This window comes from Carcharodon carcharias, chromosome 8 (genome assembly GCF_017639515.1).
Source record: "Carcharodon carcharias isolate sCarCar2 chromosome 8, sCarCar2.pri, whole genome shotgun sequence".
NCBI lineage: Eukaryota > Metazoa > Chordata > Chondrichthyes > Lamniformes > Lamnidae > Carcharodon > Carcharodon carcharias.
The window spans coordinates 43,441,707-43,462,060 of NC_054474.1; the positions used below are offsets into that span (position 1 = coordinate 43,441,707).

The 20,354-nt window shown below is 40.8% G+C and overlaps 1 protein-coding gene across 1 annotated transcript in view; it reads left to right on the forward strand.

Annotated features, from left to right (window-relative positions):
- LOC121281431 (solute carrier family 25 member 48-like) overlaps positions 1-19,794 on the forward strand; it is a 29,301-nt gene extending 9,507 nt beyond the window's left edge. Inside the window, exons 6-8 of the mRNA XM_041194375.1 lie at positions 6,428-6,655; positions 15,437-15,561; positions 19,564-19,794. Coding sequence (XP_041050309.1) covers positions 6,428-6,655; positions 15,437-15,561; positions 19,564-19,668 — 458 coding nt within the window. The 3' untranslated portion in view covers positions 19,669-19,794. The remainder of the gene's footprint in view (positions 1-6,427; positions 6,656-15,436; positions 15,562-19,563) is intronic.
- The last annotated feature ends 560 nt before the right edge of the window (positions 19,795-20,354 follow it).

The following is a 20,354-nucleotide window of genomic DNA, read 5'->3' on the forward strand; positions in this document are numbered from 1 at the left end:
CTTATATCCACATTTATAATTAAATTTGCGTAAGCTTGTCATATTGATTATGCAATCGTACAACTAAAGAAATTTGCAAAAATCCCTCACCTCTGGCCTCATCTTGATTTTTAGTGATATCGCAGAAGAAGGTAGTTATTGGGTTTCAATTAGATAACTTTACTGAAATTTGCTTTTGAAAATCAATGTATTTTAACTTCTAATTTATTTAAATAACCTGGTTTAGTAGTGAACAATGTATTTGTTTCACTGACTTTTGGCATCTCACATTCCCCCACCTTGTTTTCATTTCCTTTTTATCAACTGAAGTATTCCTCTAAGTTAAATGTACATTCCTTTACACATAATTTGAGAGATGATTTTCATATCAGGATGTTTTCAGCAGGTCACTCATTCAGCAATGTACAGGTGGTGGGGGCTGTTGCACACCCAAATAGTGGCATCTTGCCTGCTTCCTGCTAGCAGAATTTCTTCACTTGGAGACTGATGTTATCCCATTGTCGGTATGTTACTGGTAGTGGTAGTTACTGTATGATCTTTGGGGTGTCACTTTTAGAATCATGAAGGATGCAGCACCAAAGGAGGTCATTTGGCTCAGTGTGCCTGTGCGAGCTTGTTGGTAGAGCTTTCCAACAAGTCTCACTTCCCTGTACTTACCCCAATATTTTCCCTTTCAAGTACTTATCCAAGTTCCTTTTGAATCTACTTCCACCGCCCTTTTAGACAGTGCTTTCCAGATCACAACAACTCACTGCATAAAATTTTTTCGTCATGTCACCTCTGGCTCTTTTGCAGATCACCATAAATCTGTGTCCTTTGGCTACTGGCCCTCCTGCTACTGGATACAGTTTCTCCTTTTCTCTATTGAAACTGTTCATAATCTCCTCTTAACATTCTCCATGCTAAGAAGAATAAACCCAGTTCCTTTAGTTTCTCTGAAATCATTCATTCCTGGTACCACTCTAATAAAACCATTCAGCATCTACTCTAGAGCCTTGACAACCTTCCTAAAGTGTGTTGCCCAGAATTGAGCACAATACTCCAGCTGAGGCCTAAGCAGTATTTTATTAAAAATTAGCATAACTTCCTTGCACTTATACTCCATTCCTCTATTAGTAAAGCCAAGGATCCCATATGCTTTTTAACAATCTTCTCTACTTATCCTGCATCCATCAAAGATATGCATGCATATACCCCCAGGTCTCTATGTTCCTGAAAATCCGGTAAATCCTTAAATCCTTAAATCCCTTTTAATCCTTTAAAAATTGTATCAATTTATTTATATAGCTTCTACTCATTCTTTCTATCAAAACGTATTGCTTCATACTTTTCTCCATAAAACTTCACCTGCCATTTGTTGGTCCATTTGATCAGTTTGACTATGGTACCTGAACCTGTTACAATCCTCTTCATTGCTTACTACATTTGCCAAGTTGGTGTCACCTGTAAAGTTTGAAATAATGCTCTGTATACCCAAGTCGAGGTCATTAATATATATCAAACAGGGCAGTGTTTCTAATACCAGTCTTTGGTAAGCACAAATGTACTTTTCTCTCCAATCTGAAAAACAACCATTCACTGCCAATCTCTGCTTTCCCTTCAGCCAATTTCAAGCCCACACTGCCATTGTCTCTTAAATCACATTGGTTAGCAAGTTTATGTGGTACTTTGTCAAATGTCTTTTGAAAGTCCACAAATGCAATATCAACAGTTCTACCCTCATCAGCCCTCTCCGTCACCACCAAAGAACTGATGTAATTTCAATGGGCAGTGATGTTTACTCTATTGTTCAAGGTATTGATGTGTCTATGTGGATGGTGAGTGGGGTTAAGGGCTTATAATTTTCTATTTGCTGTTTCTGTTTTTGAAAACCTGTTCCTCTATTGTTCTATTCTTATTTCATAATTCACTATATCTGTCTTTGTTTTAATATTATTGCAATGTTACTGTTACTTTAAATATTGCTCCTCTGTTTTTCCATTTCTTCTTTCAGTTTTTACTTTTAACTAAGCTACGCTCTTTGCTTTACACCCATCTCAGTGCTTCTTTTAGTAATTATGTGTGCTTTTCTATTAGTGCCACTCCCAGTATCACTTTTTTTTTAATTGCCATTCCGACTATCCCACTGTTAATGTATTTTTTTTCAGGTATTTCTATTTGCTCCTTCCAGTATTTATTTCCTTTGGTCTTGCTCCCACCATGTCAATCTTTCTTTTCCTATGGCTGGTAATTCTTTACCTCAGTCCCAATCCAATTGATGGATCATTTTTGATTGCTAACATTCTCCTGTTTAATCATCTTTTTTCCATTATGGATTCTTAAGCCCACATTTATAATAGACAATGCCTACATTGGCTCCATTTCTGGCAAAACTTCACTTTTAGCATTCTCATGTAATATAAAATAATACATATAATAACATACTCATGCTTCTTTTCAAATGCCTTCATGACAATGTCCCACCCTATTTCTAACCTCCTGCAATGCTACAATCCTCTGAGATATTTGCATTCCTTCAATCCTGTGGCCTTGGTCATCACCAGTTTTCATTGGTCCACCATTGGTGACTGGTTTTAACTGCTTAGGACCAAGCCTAGGTAATTCCCTCCCTAAACCTTTTGGTTTTTCTACCTCTCTGTCCTCGTTTAGCTACTTCTTAACATTTAGATCATTAACTAAGCTTAACCTTAGATGGCTCAGTCAATTTTTCTTTAGTAACACCTGAGAAGTGCCTTGGAATTTTTTACTTTTTAAGCGTGCTATATAAGTGTACGTACGGAGTTGTTGTAAACTTGACATGCTACTTCATCTCAGTTTTGCATCTACTTTCTTTCTTACTTGCTACAGAGGAACTCATATGCTCCAAATAACTTGATATTCCTGCTTTCCAAATGATCAACATCCCTGCTTTCAAATGATTGTGCATTTTGATACATGGCTCTTAAATTAACAATATTGAAGTATTATATAAAAATAGAGACTGCATAAATTTAAACTGGGAACTGAACATGTCCGTGTGCCTTTGTCTAATTAGAACCCCTGCTCTTGACCCTACTTCACTTGAAGATTACACTTTGCTTTAACTCCCTGTATGCAAAGGTACAGGAGATTAATTTTTCATCTTTGAAAAGGTTTTTTTGGCAAACAAAAGGTTGCATGTTGCTGCAGGTATTCCTCAACAGGTGTTACAGCACTGCCTTTAACTGATTGCCAAACCAGGCATGTGTAGCCAGTTCAACATGGCCGTTGCCTTATTCGTGCTGCGATCTATAAGTGTGGGTGGAAAGCAACTGACAAGTAGATACAGTCTGCCTCTGGTGTAGCCTGAGGCTTCCCAATACTGTGAGCATTTTAACTGATCCCTGTGGTCTTTCCATTGCTGCAAAAGCAGTAAGCAAAGAGCATAAACCCAGAAACTTAAAGAGAAAGATAATGAGCTCCATACATTGCAGGTTTAAGGAAGAAAAGGTGTGAGTTGAAGTGACCCATGTTTTTGGAGGTCAACATGCCTTCAAGAAATGATTAAAAAAACACCAGCACAACAGACGTACTCTAATATTTTTCTTAACTCATCCATCTGCCATTTGAAAATTAATTATTCTAAAGTATTAGAATAACCAAAATGCAAAGAACTTTCCTGGATAGTTACTGCATCAATGTCTAGTTAGTTGATCTCAGTCTGATGGGAGTACTGCAGTTGGGTTCAGTACCTCTTTTAATCTAGAGAAGAAAAAATCCACAAGCACTCCTGATTTTTGTCTAGTGATCTCTGCTGTAAAGTATATGCATTAGAAATGTATGTGACAATGTTTGAATTCATCTGCTCTCTAAGCTGGAGTCTGCTGAAAAGCAAAATGCTTTTCATCATAGATCTCCAATCCGTCTACACCTCCATCTATCATCAAGTCCACCTTAGGGCTCTGCACTTCTTCCTTGAACAGCCGCCCAGCCATTCCCCATCCATCACTGCCCCCTCTCCACTTGGCAGAACCTGTTCTCACATTGAAAATCTTATTCTGGAATTCCATTCCCTTCCTTCAAATATGGGTCCCAGCTGGCCCTGCTGTTTTGTGAGATATATGGAACATTCTTTGCTCCAGTCCTACTCAGGTCCCCTCCCATACTTCTTTTACACTACAGTAATGACTGTATCGGTGCCTTTTCCTGCTCTTGCCTTCAACATTTTTCAGTTCTGATGAAGGCTTATTGACCCGAAAGGAGACAGGCTCTTATACATAATTTCACAAATCAATAATTTTCCTATACGTTGACTATCAGGTATCATAGGTTTATTAAGGATACAACACAGGATTTTAAACATATACTTAAAAGGTAATGCTTATAACCAGAATTAATGATGGCTATTTGGGGTTCAAGTGTGTTGCAGTTCTAAACTAAGTATTTTTGGTCTGTTATGAATTCAAAGACTCATTCCAGCAATCAATTTTTATGAATTTCTTTTACTCCCACAATGTGATAATCCATACAATTCTGCATTATCCATTTATATAAAATTTAAAATACAAGTCCATAAAAGCAGAATTTAATTGAATAATATGTTATCAATAACTTTAATTTTAATGGGATTTTTTCCCCACACACAATTGCAACTTCCGTAATACACTGAAAAGAAAAAAGTGCAGAAAATATTCAGCAGGTCAGGCAACATCTGTGGAGCGAGAAATAGAGTTAATGGGCAGAATTTTCAATCACATGAGTAGATGGGGCCAGAGGCAGGCGTGCCCGCAGTTTCCCGACACCGGTCCTGTGCCGGTTTGCCCACATGTTCTGGCTTGCGGGCCATTTTGGAACATTGGTGGGAAATGCCAATTTGCCAGTTAGGCATATTAAGAGATCTAATTAAGGGCCCACTCCCACTGCCAACTGGAATCTTGCGGTTAGCTGGCGTTTCCCCCTCTAGAGTGCCAGACCAGGGAGCCAGCAATCCAGTGCTTTTTAAAAACCCCTAACCCGCAGCCACAGTTGGAACTTGGCCACAGCTGTGTTCACAGGCCACCCTTTAAAGGGGTTCCCCTTCATGCTGGCAGCTGTGACCAGTTTTTACTGCAGAAGTGTTATAAGTGTTAAGAAGACATCTCCATCTTGAGGTACCCCCTCTCTGTCCCTTACCTGCCTCAGCAGTACCCACCTCTGATGGTGGGGCTGCCACAATCCCAGCCTCCTGCTGGCCCTCCAGCCACAGGAGAATGCCCACAGTCCTTACTTGAATGACAAGCGTGCATCTTGGCCACTATTTTGTCACCCCTTGCAAAATCAGATCAGGCATCTAACACCTAACACAATGTGGGGTTGGGATACGAAAATTCTCCTAGTGTTGAGGTTCCTGACCTCAGAATGAAAATCCGGCACAATATTCCAAGTCAATAAACTTTCATCCAAATTCCTGAGCTCAGTGACGACCTTCTTAGGTAACTGTGGCTGCTCGGCACTACCTCTGGCTGAGGCGAAGGTAGAAGAATTGATCCTTGAATACCCTTGGCGGGTGTGGCCTTCTATTGAGAGCCTTCTACCCCTGCCCCCATCTTCCCTTCTCTGCTCCCTGTTCCTGTTGTGCTGTAGTCCAAGAGGACTGGCAAGTATATCTCCTATTAATGCTTGTAGGCTTTTAGATGACAGGCTTTTGAAGACTTCTGCACTTCTCATACAAGTCCAGCAATGCTCCCTTCTGCCTCCAACCCCTTTTCAGAACTTCTCCATTGGCACTGAGCTCAGTACTTACACTCAATCTGCAGCAGAGGAAAGTCAAAAGCACCTCACCTGAAAGTTCCATGCTGATCCCTTTAAATAGCATTGGTGGAATAATGCGCATTCAGTTGCACGTACGCTGAGAATAAACAGATCCCGCAATGCTCAAAATCGCAGATCAGGCAACAAATCAGCATTTTTGGCTGAGTGGTGCCATGATTTGCCCACTTTGCATGCTTTCATGCAGACACGACATGCCCATGTTAGTGCCTTTAGTGATGCCAAGTATCACATTTTGTGGCTCCTTTTCCTTTGATCTTGAGTCAATCCTGTTTAGTATGTCCTTTTCAGGTCTATTTTATTTCTCCGTACTTGATTTAACCCAAAGCCGAGTTCCACCACAGATTCCCGTGTGAGGCCTTCAATGTCTTTTCTAAATTTTTCTCAACCAATGTAGTTATGGCTCCAAATAGCTAGGCTATCCTTATGTTAAACATTTTCAATCATATTATGGTAATGAATAGGGCTGACGGAATGTTGTCATGGACACTAACATTTCGACACTTTGATTTTCTTTTGCAATGTTTCTTATTCTGGAATGTTATGCCGTTATGCAGCTTTTCACTTACGAAAATGATTTGTTTTGGAACATTAGCTACATTCAAAAATTGCTAAATCATTTTTACACTTCTACAGCTAAAGTAAACTTGGCTGGTGCTAGTACTGAATTATCAGCCTCTATACAGGGGGCCTGTGCACTGCATTAGCAGAATACTGCGGAACAAAGGCATTGTTGGACTGTACCGAGGTGTCGGAGCCATGTACCTCAGAGATGTTCCAGGATATTGTTTGTACTTTGTTCCTTACATGTTGCTGTGTGACTGGATGATACCCGTGGGGAGCACAGCACCCAATCTGTTTTGTGTGTGGCTGGCCGGTGGTGTGGCAGGTAAGAGTTCTTTGAATTTAAGAAAATGTATGCAATGCTTTCTTTTAAGCAATTAAAATTTTTGAGAACAAATTTACAAATGCAGGATGCTGACACCATCGATGGCTCATTGCTAAATACATCACTTGGTGTATTATTAAACTCAGAACAGGACTCTACCAGTCATTCTTATGGTCTTTTTCAGTAAGAATTCCAGAGTATTTCTAAAGAACAGGATGTTTTATACCATGAACTCACATCTTCACACCTGTAAGGAAATTAATTGAGAACACCCAAACTCATTTCATTTCTGCTGTTTCTCCAAGAGATTAAGAGAGAGATTTTTGCCATTAATTTCCATAGGGGTTCTCCAGATCATCATAATTTCAGCAGAAATTCCACAAAACCCCAGAGTGAACATTGTTGATTGTGTTTCTTTGGTGTTTACACAATTCATCCACAAAGTTATGGCTGCTGATCAAGTGAAGTCCTATGGACATTTTACCTTCATTCTTGCCATTCTAGGCTATTTTTAGATCTACAGATTATGCTAATCAAGTCTGTTTTTGTTACTCTAATGGAATTAATCCATTTTATTCACTTCAAGAATGAAAAGAGGTCAACATATCATCCAGTTTGATCACTGTTTGGTGTTTTCACTGTAAGTGATCAGTCTTTAATGATTTTTCAGGTATCCATAGATGCAGCTCAGGCAATACACAGGTGTTAGCAAGATTAACATGTGCGGCTGGCACATTTTAGCTAATCTCACATTTCATCAAATTATAATTCTCCACTTAATATTTGATTTTCCACACCCGTTGCTGGAAAATTGTAGGTATTCATTTATTTATATGTACTTTTGCATTGTAGGTTATACAGTGAGAAACCGAATAGCATCTTTGCTGTTGCAGATTGATCATAATTAACAATGCTTTAAAACAGTCTGGATTTAGGGGTGCCCAGTGCATCATTTTGTGGAAGAGTACAGGTGTTGGCCTCTCCTGCATGTTTATTAGCAGTCAGCTCTAGAGCATTATCAATGGAGGCCTAGAACAAGGTTGCCATTGCATCCTGTCAGTTAGGGAGTGAAAATCTGATGAGCATTGGAAAAGCAGAAGAGCAGACCCTCAGAGCACCATAGGTGTAACAGCATTTTGGACCTCTTTTGAGCAATAACTAAGTATATTTACTGCTGAGAGATGCTGCATTCCCAGTGAAAGGCACTTTAGGTTACCAGCTGGGATGAGTTAAGACATAGAGACAAATAGTAACGAAACCTAATTTAATTCATGACTGCAGCTAGTGAAAACAACCATGGCTCATTGTTTTCCTATGGTCGAGGACCATAACAATATAAGAATAACAATAAAGGAGAAAAAAAAGTACACACAAGATCATGTTTTTGCGAAATGTCACTGGGTCTTCAATTAAGTTAGTGCCTAAATATCAAGCATCCTTAGTTTGGCAACAAAGCCTAATTGTCTACAGTAGAGGCCTTGGCAGTCATAATCTGAAACATAAATTTCTACAGTGCCGGAAGTTGTTCAGGACTCTCCAAGAAGTGCATTAATGACAAAATGTATATCAACATTAAATGTATGCTGAAATTGCACAAGGTTTTAAAATGCTGTTTTTTTAGGGGGAGTTGCAAGATAGCAATATTGCTCCCCAAAATAGTAGCTTTAAAAAATGCTAACTATATGTTTTGATATCCTGGACGAAGGAGCCAGATATCTTTGGTGATAATTTTATATATGTTCTTATTTATAAGTTACAAAGAATAATTTGACTATGAGGTTCCTACACCTTTAATTTTCCAGAATATCTTGAAATCACTCACATATGTCCTCTGTCTATGTGCATTTGCTATGCTTGAAAAAAATAATTTTTTTGATTCTCTTCTGAAACAGTCATTTAAAAAAAAATCTGGAGTTCCTGGATGGCCAGTTAGTGAAAATACTCTTTCATGTCACCACAGATGATTCCTCCAAATCCAGTTCCTCAGACTCGCACCCAAAACCCATCACTGCCTCAGAGGAGGAAAGGGAGGATGATGATGATGTGCCTGGTGAGGGGTGAGCACATTATAGCTCCAGAATGGACAGGGGATCTGGGGTCCAGATCTTGTAATGTGCTGTTGAGCTTGCATAGGACTTCACATCTGTGGCAGAATCCTCCACAGGGACATCTCTTGCAAATGTTATGCATGCCAGCAATTCTGTCAAAAAACCTCAAGGAATATTCATCCACTTCTTCCAGCAGACACCGAGAGCTCACTAGAGAAGGATATTTTCCTTCTTTGTAAGGTCATTTAAAACATCTATGCTGCTCAGCAGCCTGGGGCCACCCGAATGCACAGTGACAACAAAACAGCAGGACTGTGGGACTAATTGGATAGCTGTTTCAAAGCGCTGGCACAGATATGATGGCCAAAAGGCCTCTTGTGCTGTTCCATGACTGTGTTTTGTGACACACAATGTTGTTTGTCGCAAATTGGCACTGCAATTCATTTGTTTAGCACTGGCAAGAAATAAGCAACCCATCTCCTCTCAGTTTTGGATTATTCCCAATGAGAGCTCGCTTTCAGTCCTTTGAGGGTTAATCTGTAGTAACTGATCATTACTGTCCACTCCTTCAATAGCTGAGTGTGATCCTATGGCGGTACTTTGGGTGATGAGTCCTTCCAAAGCTCAGCAGCCAGACCTACGTTTTATATAGATTTAGAATAAAATATTGGAAATATATTTTATATAGCGTATACATTTAAAGCGCCTTTGTTTATTAGTTAGTAGTGAATTTACATTAAAATTTCTATCAGTACTCCTTAATTTCGCACACTACATATGCTCTATTTGTGAATGCTTACATTTATATTCTATTAAGTAATATATTCAACTGTAAAATGTGATAGTTTTTTGACAACATGGTTTGCTTTTATGGCTTTGTTCTGTGTCTTCTTCACTTTGTTGTGCCAGTTCTCCATTTCTATTCCATATACAGGCTATAAGCCTACAACATCTTACCTTTTTAATCTTAAGGTTTCTAAGAGTTTCATGTTCTTTTAAACTTTGGGTATCACTTTGTTAATATCCTCATGTAGCAGATAGCTTGTTTTTGTTTGTTGGAAACATAAAACCATTTTCCTCACAATCTTCACTTGAGCCTTACAGCCAAGCAAAGTGTCTGATGTGATGTCTGGTCTAGATTAAGGAAGCTGCTTTCAGCTAGGGCGACTACTGTGTTTGCAATTGGACTCATCCTCCCGAGACCGGGGGAAAAAGAAAGATTTGCATTTATATAACATTTATATTTTCACAACATCAGATGATGCAAAGCGTTTTACAGCCAATGAAATACTTTTCAAATGGGTCACCATTGTGGAAATTTTGGCAGCTAATTTGCACACATCAAACTTCCACAAATAGGAATGTAATAATGACCAGATAATCCGCTTTGATTTGACTGAGGGGTAAATATGAGCAAGGAAACCAGAGATCTTCAAAATATCACTATGGGAGCTTTTGCATCCACCTGAGCAAATGGGTTGGTGGAGTGTCTCAGTTTTGAAATCACAATCAAGAAAACAGCATCTCCAACAGTGCAGCCCCCTCTCCTCATTGCACTGGAGCGTCAATCTTGATTTTTGTGCTCAAACGCGTAGGATTTGAATGCGGAACCATGTGAGTCAGAGGGAAGAGTGCTACTAACTGAGCCACACTGACACATAAGGGAAGTTGAGAAGCTCCAAGATTCTCAAACTCTTCATCATCAAGTGACTTCACTGGATGTAGGTGGATGTGGACAAAGTTGGGGTCAAAAGGATAAACTGCTAATGGCGTAAATCTACAATAAACATAGCAAATGCTGGAAGTAAAGAGCAGATAAAGTCAAAAGAGAATAATAGGTTAACATCTGGATTGAGCCCACTGAAGGTCACTTCAAACATTAACATATCTGACTGATTGTCTGTAAGCCCCATATGGGTCGAATAGACTTTTGACACTATCTGGGCTCAGTTGCAGAAGTATTCCAACTTAAGCAAAGTATTAGAAAGCTGCTGATGCCTCTGGTCTTTGCATCTCAGCTTGGTCAAGACTTTAAGGAGAGGAAGTGTGAAAGCTGGCAAAAACATCTCTCCAGAGACTTCACACACTTCAATGTCATAGACTACAATGGGAATAAAACTTGGGAGAGTTGCAAAACTGACTGCCAAGGTATGATCACTCGTTTTACCCTATCCCACAAAGTCAAGACCTGAACCATTTATTAGTGCAGAATTACTAACAAGTTTGAGTTATGTGCTCACATCCACCATAAAATAGGCTAAAACTGATTAAATTGATTTGTAGGGAAACATGTTTTTGCTCCCTCAGGAGAGCGCTCTCATTTTCACGAAGGAAATATATAGAGAAAAGATAAGGGGTAGCAACAGGAATAATGATTGGATAGGCAAAATGAGATAAGTAGCAATGATAGGGATAATTGTTTGGTTTATGTATTTAGCAGACTCTGGTAAAATGCATTAGAGAGTGTGGATTGTGTATTGAATGGAACTGGAAATGAACCTGTGGTAATTGTCTACATTTGTACAAATGACATGGACAAAGGCCATAAAATCCTAAGTGCAAAGGGTGACTGCATGGCCAAAGTATTGGAAGGCAGCTGACATTAACTGATGGAAGAAAGGAAAGGGAAAAAGTTAAAATACTGATGTTTTGCAATGTTTAAGGATTAAACATTAAATATTGTTAAACATGCAAAGCAAATAATCCTAAATAAAAAAAGAAATTGCAAGGACGTTGTAACTTAAGAACTTTTAGGAGTTATAGAGATCTGTTTATTTATGTAGTAATATTTTAAAAAGAACAGGTAGGGCCTTGTAAATGTTTGATAGGTAAGATGCTGGGAGTAGAAAAGAATATGTTAAACTTCAAGTAATTATTTTTTCCAATATTTATTTTATGGAAGCTAATGATATTTATTTTTTAGCAGAGGGGAAGAGAGTGCACTGAGTTCATGAAAAATATTGAGCTTAGTAATGAAACTTTTATTGAGAAACTAGGTTATTTGTTGGAAAGTAGCCAAGAATACATAAGGAAATAAATAACAGTAGGAGTAGAGGGGCCTTTGACTGAAATTTTTTTGAGTATTAAAAGCACAGGTTAGTCTTGGGCATCTAGAAGCAGGCAGTTCGGCTTCTGATTTTTGTAAAGCTTACATGCGTGACCTTTGAAAATTTTAGTTTCTCAGCCTGGCATATGTAGTGGGAGAAATAGTGGGAGAAAAGCTCACTATAGAGGAAACGAGTGTTACATCTTTTGTGTGGGCATGGGGAGGTGCCATGGGTGGGGGTTGAGGAGTAGGGGGTGATGGACCAGGGTGTCCCGGAGGGAACGATCCCTACGGAATGCCGTCGGTGGGGTGGAGGGAAGATGTGTTTGGTGGTGGCATCATGCTGAAGTTGGCAGAAATGGCGGAGGATGATCCTTTGAATGCGGAGGCTGGTGGGGTGATAAGTGCAACACTTATAAGATGCAACACCTGCTCCTTCACTTCCTCTCTCCTCCGTCCAAGGGCCCAAACACTCCTTTCAAGTGAAGCAGCATTTCACTTGCATTTCCCCCAACTTAGTCTACTGCATTCGTTGCTCCCAATGCGGTCTCCTCTACATTGGAGAGACCAAACATAAACTGGGCGACCGCTTTGCAGAAGACCTGCGGTCTGTCCGCAAGAATGACCCAAACCTCCTTGTCGCTTGCCATTTTAACACTCCACCCTGCTCTCTTGCCCACATGTCTGTCTTTGGCTTGCTGCATTGTTCCAGTGAAGCCCAACGCAAACTGGAGGAACAGCACCTCATCTTCCGACTAGGCACTTTACAGCCTTCCGGACTGAACATTGAATTCAACAACTTTAGATCTTGAACTCCCTCCTCCAGCCCCACCCCCTTTCTGTTTCTTCCCCCTTCCTTTTGTTTTTTTTTCCAATAATTTATATAGATTTTTCTTTTCCCACCTACTTCCAATATTTTTAAATCTTTTATGCCCGCCCACCCCCACTAGAGCTGTACCTTGAGTGCCCTACCATCCATTCTTAATTAGCACATTCGTCTAGATAATATCACCAACTTCAACACCTCTGTGTTCTTTTGTCTGTGACATCTTCTGATTATCTGCTCCTATCACTGCTTGCTTGTCCCTACAACCACACCACCCCCCTCCACTTCTCTCCACCCACCCAACCCACCCACCACCACCACCCCCCCAACCTTAAACCAGCTATATTTCACCCCTATCCTTGGATTCATCCAGTTCTGTTGAAGGGTCATGAGGACTCAAAACGTCAACTCTTTTCTTCTCCGCCGATGCTGCCAGACCTGCTGAGTTTTTCCAGGTAATTCTGTTTTTGTTTTGGATTTTCAGCATCCGCAGTTTTTTGTTTTTTATGTAATCAACCTCCTGCTCCCTCAGTCCTATTGCAACTAAACTGCTGACAAATCAACTTCCCTTACCTAGCTCATGTTAACTGATATGGTTAATGTTTTCCTCTCTTTAGATGCTGTTCCCCATCAAATCTGCTGTCATTACATCATCTCTAAAAAATCACTCTTGATTCTTTTGTACCTAAGAACTATGGTCTCATTTCCAACCTCCCTCCAAAGTCCTTGAATGTATTCTCACTTACAAAATTCATGCCCATCTTTCCTACAATTTCATGTTTGAGTCCCTCCAGCCAGGTTTCCTGCCCAGCCACAGTATAGAAACAGTCCTCGTTAAAGTCACAAATGGAATCCTTTATGACTGACTTTGATAAACTAACACTTCCCACCCTTATTAACCTCTCTGCAGTTTCGGCATTGTTGACCACACCTTCCTTTTCCATTGCCTCCCCTCCTTCATCCAGCTAGGCGGAACAGAGCTAGTTTGAATCCATTGTTATCTAATGGTAGCCAGGGAATAATCTAAAATGGCTTCTGTGCCCACTCGCACTTTGTGACACCTGGGGTTCCTCAATGATCTATCATTGGTCCTCTTCTATTTCTCATCTTGAGTTAACTATTCCTGGTCAGACTCCCATCTCCACTTTACATAATCTGTGTCCATCCAAAATTGTGCTGTCAGTACCTTAACTTTCTCCAAATCTCATTCACTCATTAGTTCTGCGCTTGTTGTCCTTCACTGACTCCCCATCCAACAACCCCAAAGTTTAAAATCTCTTCAAGGCCTCACTCCTCGCAACCTGTGTGACCTCGTTCAGCTCTATAAGCCTTCATGCAGTAACCAATGCAAATGTGTTGCTCATTCATTTTCCCTTTCACTGGAAGGACAGGTTGTTTGAGGTACTGGGGGAAACTAGTGTCTTTGGATGTTTATTAAAAAACACATCTGTGTGAGGCATATTACTCAGAGGTGAGGGGCTTAGATATTCCTCTCCAGTGGAAATCTTGTCAGAGGTTTGGCACGATGACCTTTCCTCCAGCTGGCTTGGTCTGCGCCAACTCCAGCGGGTTCCCCAGGGTTAACCTCATGGCTATTCTTAGTTGGCTGCTGTTAGTATTCTCACTTGCACCAGGCAGCCTGACAAGAAGTGGGGGGGGGGGGGGACTGGTGTGGGAGTGGGGGTGTCAGCATTGCAGGAGAAGGCAGGGTGGGACATGGCAGTGGAGTAGGACCTGCTTCTGGAGCAGTTGAAGTGGAATTTCTTAAAAGAATTTGTGGCGTTTAAAACTGATGATGTGCGGCAATTGATTAAAATCCCTTGGTGGGGATTTAGACTACTCATGACTTCTGGGGAAAATAAGAGAAGTGTTTGTGACTGAAAGAGAGCCGGCAGCATAGCTTCGGCGATAATTCTGTCCCTTGTATCGTCCACTTTTAGTGCTATTGAGAATCTAGGCCCATATTTCTATGTTGACTTAGATGTTTCTACGAACAGGTATTTAGAGAAAAAAATAAAAATAATATTGGAAGCATGCCTGAGAGTTGTGTATCAGAATATTTGGCTTACCTCTATGCATAGACATGAAAGAATTACAGAACATTCAATGCAAGTATCAGAGACTAGTGATACTAAAGAGCTCAGGAAATGCCATTCCTCTTAACAGGTGATGTTGTATTACAAGATGTAATCTGAAGTGTTAAAATTTTATTTTGTAGTATATTGTGTGAAAGAATATTAACCACAAAATGAAGTCCTTCCTGATTTAAAGAATAACCTAGGATGAAAGGTGCAGGCCTGTCAAGGCAGAAAAAAAGTAGGAGACTATGCTGAGTGAGTAGGTGGCAACCTTTCCATGTAAGGAGATAAGAAAAATCAGAGGGAAAATTCCCATCTCAAGGTTATGATATAAATGGACATGTTATCATTTGGTTTTATTTTTGTTTTCAGACCCATCCTTGCCGGACTTTTAGTTCTCATTCTGCGGCCAACTGACTCAAAGACCTTGGGTGCTGCAAGTTGTTTTCAATTGCCCTCATTTTTCTGGCAGCCAGAAAAGCAGCAGTGGTAGGACCAATTCAATTCACATTCAAGATATTATGTTGCGGTAGCAAGAGGGAAACGTTAGCAGGGCAAAGTAGTAGAAATATGATACTAATTGAACTGGTTGGCTTACTTAGGAAACCATGATCCCTGAGATCATCCTGTTACATCATCTGTATATGATCATCAGCTGCCAGCCATGTGACTGTTTGCAGATAACCCATATAATACACCTTCACTCCAGTGACATGGAATTACTAAACTTTGATGCAGGATTTGTTAGTTCTGAATGTTGACTGTTTAAATTTGTGCTTGTAGGAACAATATCGTGGGGCACTGCAACTCCCATGGATGTTGTCAAAAATCACCTTCAAGCTGAAGGAGTCAGAGAGACAAGATACAAAGGGATCGTACATTGTATTCAACGAAAGGAAGGACTGAATGTAAGTTAATTGCCAATGGGAACACATAAATTGGAAACATTTTGGAGTGAAACAGATTTTGGACAAGTTTTAAGGTGGAAGAGTTAAAATAATTATACTCAGGTCAGGTACAGTACAAACCGGATTTAGGATAAAAGTGCTTATAAACTGTGCCATTAAGAATTTCCATATCAAACACAGCAAGACTTGAATGTGTCGTAAACTCACTGGCTGCAAAATTCAGCTCTGTAGTGTCAGTGCCTTGGGAATCAGTTGAGGTAAGAAATGGGGGAGTGGGGTGGGGGTACTCCTGACTACTTGTGGTGAGACCTGCACCAATTGCTGTGTTGTGAAGCGCAAGTGTTCTGTGCAAGTGACAGAGTATACAGAGTAGGCAGATCATGATACCAGTCTAGCATTGATTTGATGCCCTTCTTGTCATTTTGGACTTTGCCAGCCCTGTTAATGCCCCATCGTAAACACACACAGCTGAACATGCATTCAATTGCGGCCACTACAGCACCCCGCTGGCGTATTTGGAAGTGGGGGCACTATTAAAAGAGAATGGATGGCCTACCCACTGCCTTCCCTCACACTCACATTTGCTTCCCAAATTACGGTGGGTAGACAATGTGTCAGGCAGCCCAGCTGCCCTTAGGCCTAATGAAGCCTTTAAGTAACCAATTAATAGCCACTTAAGGGCCTCATTCTGCCTTTGCCACAATCTTTGTCCAGCTGAGGAAGGTGGGGAAAGGCAAACAGCCCAGCAAGGTTCACTGCACAGGCTGCTGGCAGGCAGGAAGGAGGGGTCCCATGTACCAATTGTGGACACCCCTCCCCCCAAGTTCATAGCCCCCCAGCTTTATCCTTCACTTCCCCCCCCCCCCCCGCCCTCTCTCTTGGCCTCTAAAACCTGACACAGCTACTCTTCCCCTTCCATCAGGTCTGCTAGGCAGACCTGATCAAAGACTGCCCTTAGCATATTATTTGGTTTGCTAATGCCCTCCCAGAAAGAAAGTGTTTGTGGGAGGGTCCTCGTCATCATGCACTCTGTGCCCAATTGAGGAACCCGACATCAGGAGCGGAGAGCCACTGAAAACCATCCCCCTGCCCTTGTCTCCAACTCCTGCCATTCCTCTCCCTCCCACAAGACACACCCAGCGATCCTCATCCCACCCTGACACACCTTCGGCTGGGGTCCCTTGATAACCTTGAGCCTTTGGTGGGTGTATTTCCAGCAGCTGCTGCTACTCCCAGTGGTGCTGACGACAAGGCAGCTGCTGGCCTCTGATTGGCCAGCAGCTCTTGGCGGGCAGGACAATTTCCACTGGGTCCTGAATCCCAGGGAAGTACCAATGGAGGCCACTTAAGTGCCTGAAAGACATTTACTGTCATCAGGCCTCCCCCATGAAAAGACAGATGTTCCCCAATGGCTCTCTGACCAGTGGATGAGACCCCCATTGGGTGATTAAATCCCATCCATCCTCTCGGTATCTACCCAGTCAAGCCCCCTCAGAATCAATAAGATCACCGCTCATTCTTCTAAATTCCAATGAGTATAGGCCCAATCCTTCCTCATAAAACAACCAGCCTAACAAACATTCTCTGAACTGCTTCTAATGCAAGTATATCCCTCCCCAAGTAAGGAGACCAAAACTGCACACATTAGTGTGGTCCCACCAATGCTCCGTACAGGTGTAGCAAGACTAGCATCTAACATACGATGCATTCAAATTGGATCATCGATATCCCTCATCTTGATGTGTACCAAAAATATGCAATGAACAACTAAAATGGTGGATGTGTAAGTAAAAAGGAAGAATTTCAATTATGATCCTCAGCTGTTTTGACCCAGCAGAAACTCTTGCAAGTGAAATTCTAAAGCAAAGACATAAGGGCTTGACAAATAGCGACACTCATTTTGTTATTGCTTGGGCCACCTTTTTGTTAGCAGTCAGGAAGTAAAAATAACATCAGTCCCTATTATGTGAGTATTGGGGCTTTCTGCTGGGGCAGGTGGCTGATATCACTTGATCTCACTAGAGCTGCAATGTTAGTTTACTTGAGAAAGGGGAAATGAGTACAGTGCTTTAAATATGGATAGCTCTCAAAAGGTGTTGTTTTTAAAGTATACATTGAAGACGAAACCATCCAAACAAAATCAATGTGCGTATTTTAGGCTGACAAATTTAGCATAAGGAATGTTGAAGCTCAGAAGCATGGCTGCAGCCCCCTGCATGATATGTTTCCAATTGCTAAAGAATTTGTATGAGGAAATATTCTTTGTTTGCCAGGTGCATCCATATAGACAGATAGGTATCAGGGGAGGGGACACCTCTCACTGTCACTTTTTGAACATAGGAACAAGGAGCAGGAATAGGCCATTCGGCCCCTCGAGCCTGCTCTGCCATTCAGTAAGATCATGGTTGACCTGTTAGTAACCTCAAATCTGCATCCCACCTACAACTGATAACCTTTCACTCCCTTGCTTACCAAAAATCTATCCACCTCTGCCTTAAAAATATTCATAGACTCTGCTTCCATTGCCTTTTTGGGAAGAGAGTTCCAAAGACTCACGGCTCTCTGAGAGAAAAAGTTTCACCTCATCTCCACTTTAAATGGGCAACCCCTTATTTTTAAATGGTGAACCCTGGCTCTAGCTTCTCCGTCAAAAGGAAACATCCTCTCCGCATCCACCCTGTCAAGACCCCTTAAGAACTTATATGTTTCAATCAAATCACTTCTTACTCTTCTAAACTCCAGCAGATACAAGTCTAGCCTGTCAAACCTTTCCCCATACCATGTGTTAGTCTGGTAAACCTGAGCTGCTTCCAGTGTGTTTACAGCCTTCCTTAAATAAGGTGACCAACACTGTACACAATACCCCAAATGAGGTCTCACTAGTGCTCTGCATAACTGAAGCATAATCTCCCTACTTTTTTATTCAATTCCCCTCAGAATAAATGATAACATTCTATTAACTTTCCTAATTACTTGCTTTACTTAAATACTAGCCTTTTGTGATTCATGCATTAAGACACCCAGATCCCTCTGCATCTCAGAGCTCTGCAGTCTCTCACCATTTAGATTATATGCTTCTCTTTTATTCTTTATGCCAAAATGGACAATTTTAAATTTTCCCACATTATACTCTATTTGCCAGATCTTTGTCCACTCACTTAACCTATCTAAATCTTTTTGTAGCCTCCTTAAATCCTTGTCGCAACTTACTTTCCTACCTATCTTTGTGTCATCAGCAAATTTGGTAACCATCCCTTCATCCGAGGCATTTATATAAATTGTAAACAGTTGAGGTCGTAGCACTGATCCCTATAGCACACCACTCATTACATCTTGCCAACCTGAAAGAGACCCATTTATGCCTACTCTTTGCTTCCTGTTAGCCAGCCAATCTTCTATCCATGCCAATATGTTACCCCCTTTCCCATGAGCTTTTATTTTCTGCAATAACCTTTGATGTGACACTTTATTAAATGCCTTCTGGAAATCTAAGTACAGTACATCCACTGGTTCCCCTTTATCCACAGCACATGTTACTCCTCAAAGAACTCCAAGAAATTGGTTAAATATGATTTCCCTTTGACAAAACTATATTGACTCTGCTTGGTTACTTTGAACCAGTGCCCTGCTATAGCTTCTTTAACAATAGCTTCTGACATTTTCCCGATTACTGATGTTAAGCTAACTGGCCTGTTGTTTTCTGCTTTCTGTCTCCCTTCCTTTTTGAATAATGAAGTTACATCTGCTATCTTCCAATCTAATGGGACCTTTCCTGAATCTAGGAAGTGTCTGAAAATTAAAATTAATGCATCAACTATCTAACTAACCACTTCTTTTAAGACCCTAGCATGAAGACCATGGGCTGCATGCCAATGCTTTCAGTTGGGGAAATTGCTGTCACAAGAGAAAGAAATAATCGCATCATACAAATGAACTAAAGACTTGTATATCGAACTATTACCGTCTGGGGGAGACATTAAAAATGTTTGTTTTATTTACTAGGTATTTTTTAAAGGAGCAGCCTTGAATGCTATTCGTGGATTCCCTATGAGTGCAGCCATGTTTTTGGGATATGAACTCGCACTGAAAGCATTGCGAGGTCAATAAGCAGAAAAGTAACATTTGACTTCTGATGTTTATCAAACTTGACGAGTTGCACAGTTCTTTACCTGTCCGGCAGTTGATCAAATTTATAAAAATTGACTCTTCGTTCCTTGACTCCTGATTTCAATTTACCACAGCTCATTTTCAGAAAGAGCATTAGAAGCCACAGAGACAACTTAGAATGATGGTTTGCTTCAAAAGTTATGCGCAACGTCTACTGGGAAAACAGGTTGAATGGATTAATGGAAATCACGAAACATTGAGGAGCAATCATGAGGGAGGATCTTTACTTGAAACAGAGATTGACTAATTTCTATTTCACCACAAAGGCTGCCTAACCTGCTTTTTCTGGCTTTTGCTGTTTATGTTTTTAGAGTTAGCAGTGGGGAGGGAGTTAATTGGCAGAATTAATGGGAGATGAAAATCATACAGCAATTCACAGAAGATATCTAAGTAGGGTTGCCAACACAAGTTGGACTTGTTCTTGGAGGTTTCATCACACAACCACCTGTTTTCAATCAGTCGCCCGCACAATAGCTTCCCACCACGACCCCCGCCCCACCCACCAATATTTTCAATATTCTTACAACTAATGAAAAGTGTAAGGAAATGAAGAAGAAACAGTTTTTTAAATGCCTCTATGAATTTTCTTCTGGGCTGCTGGCAGCAGTGTCCTCGAGATTCACCTT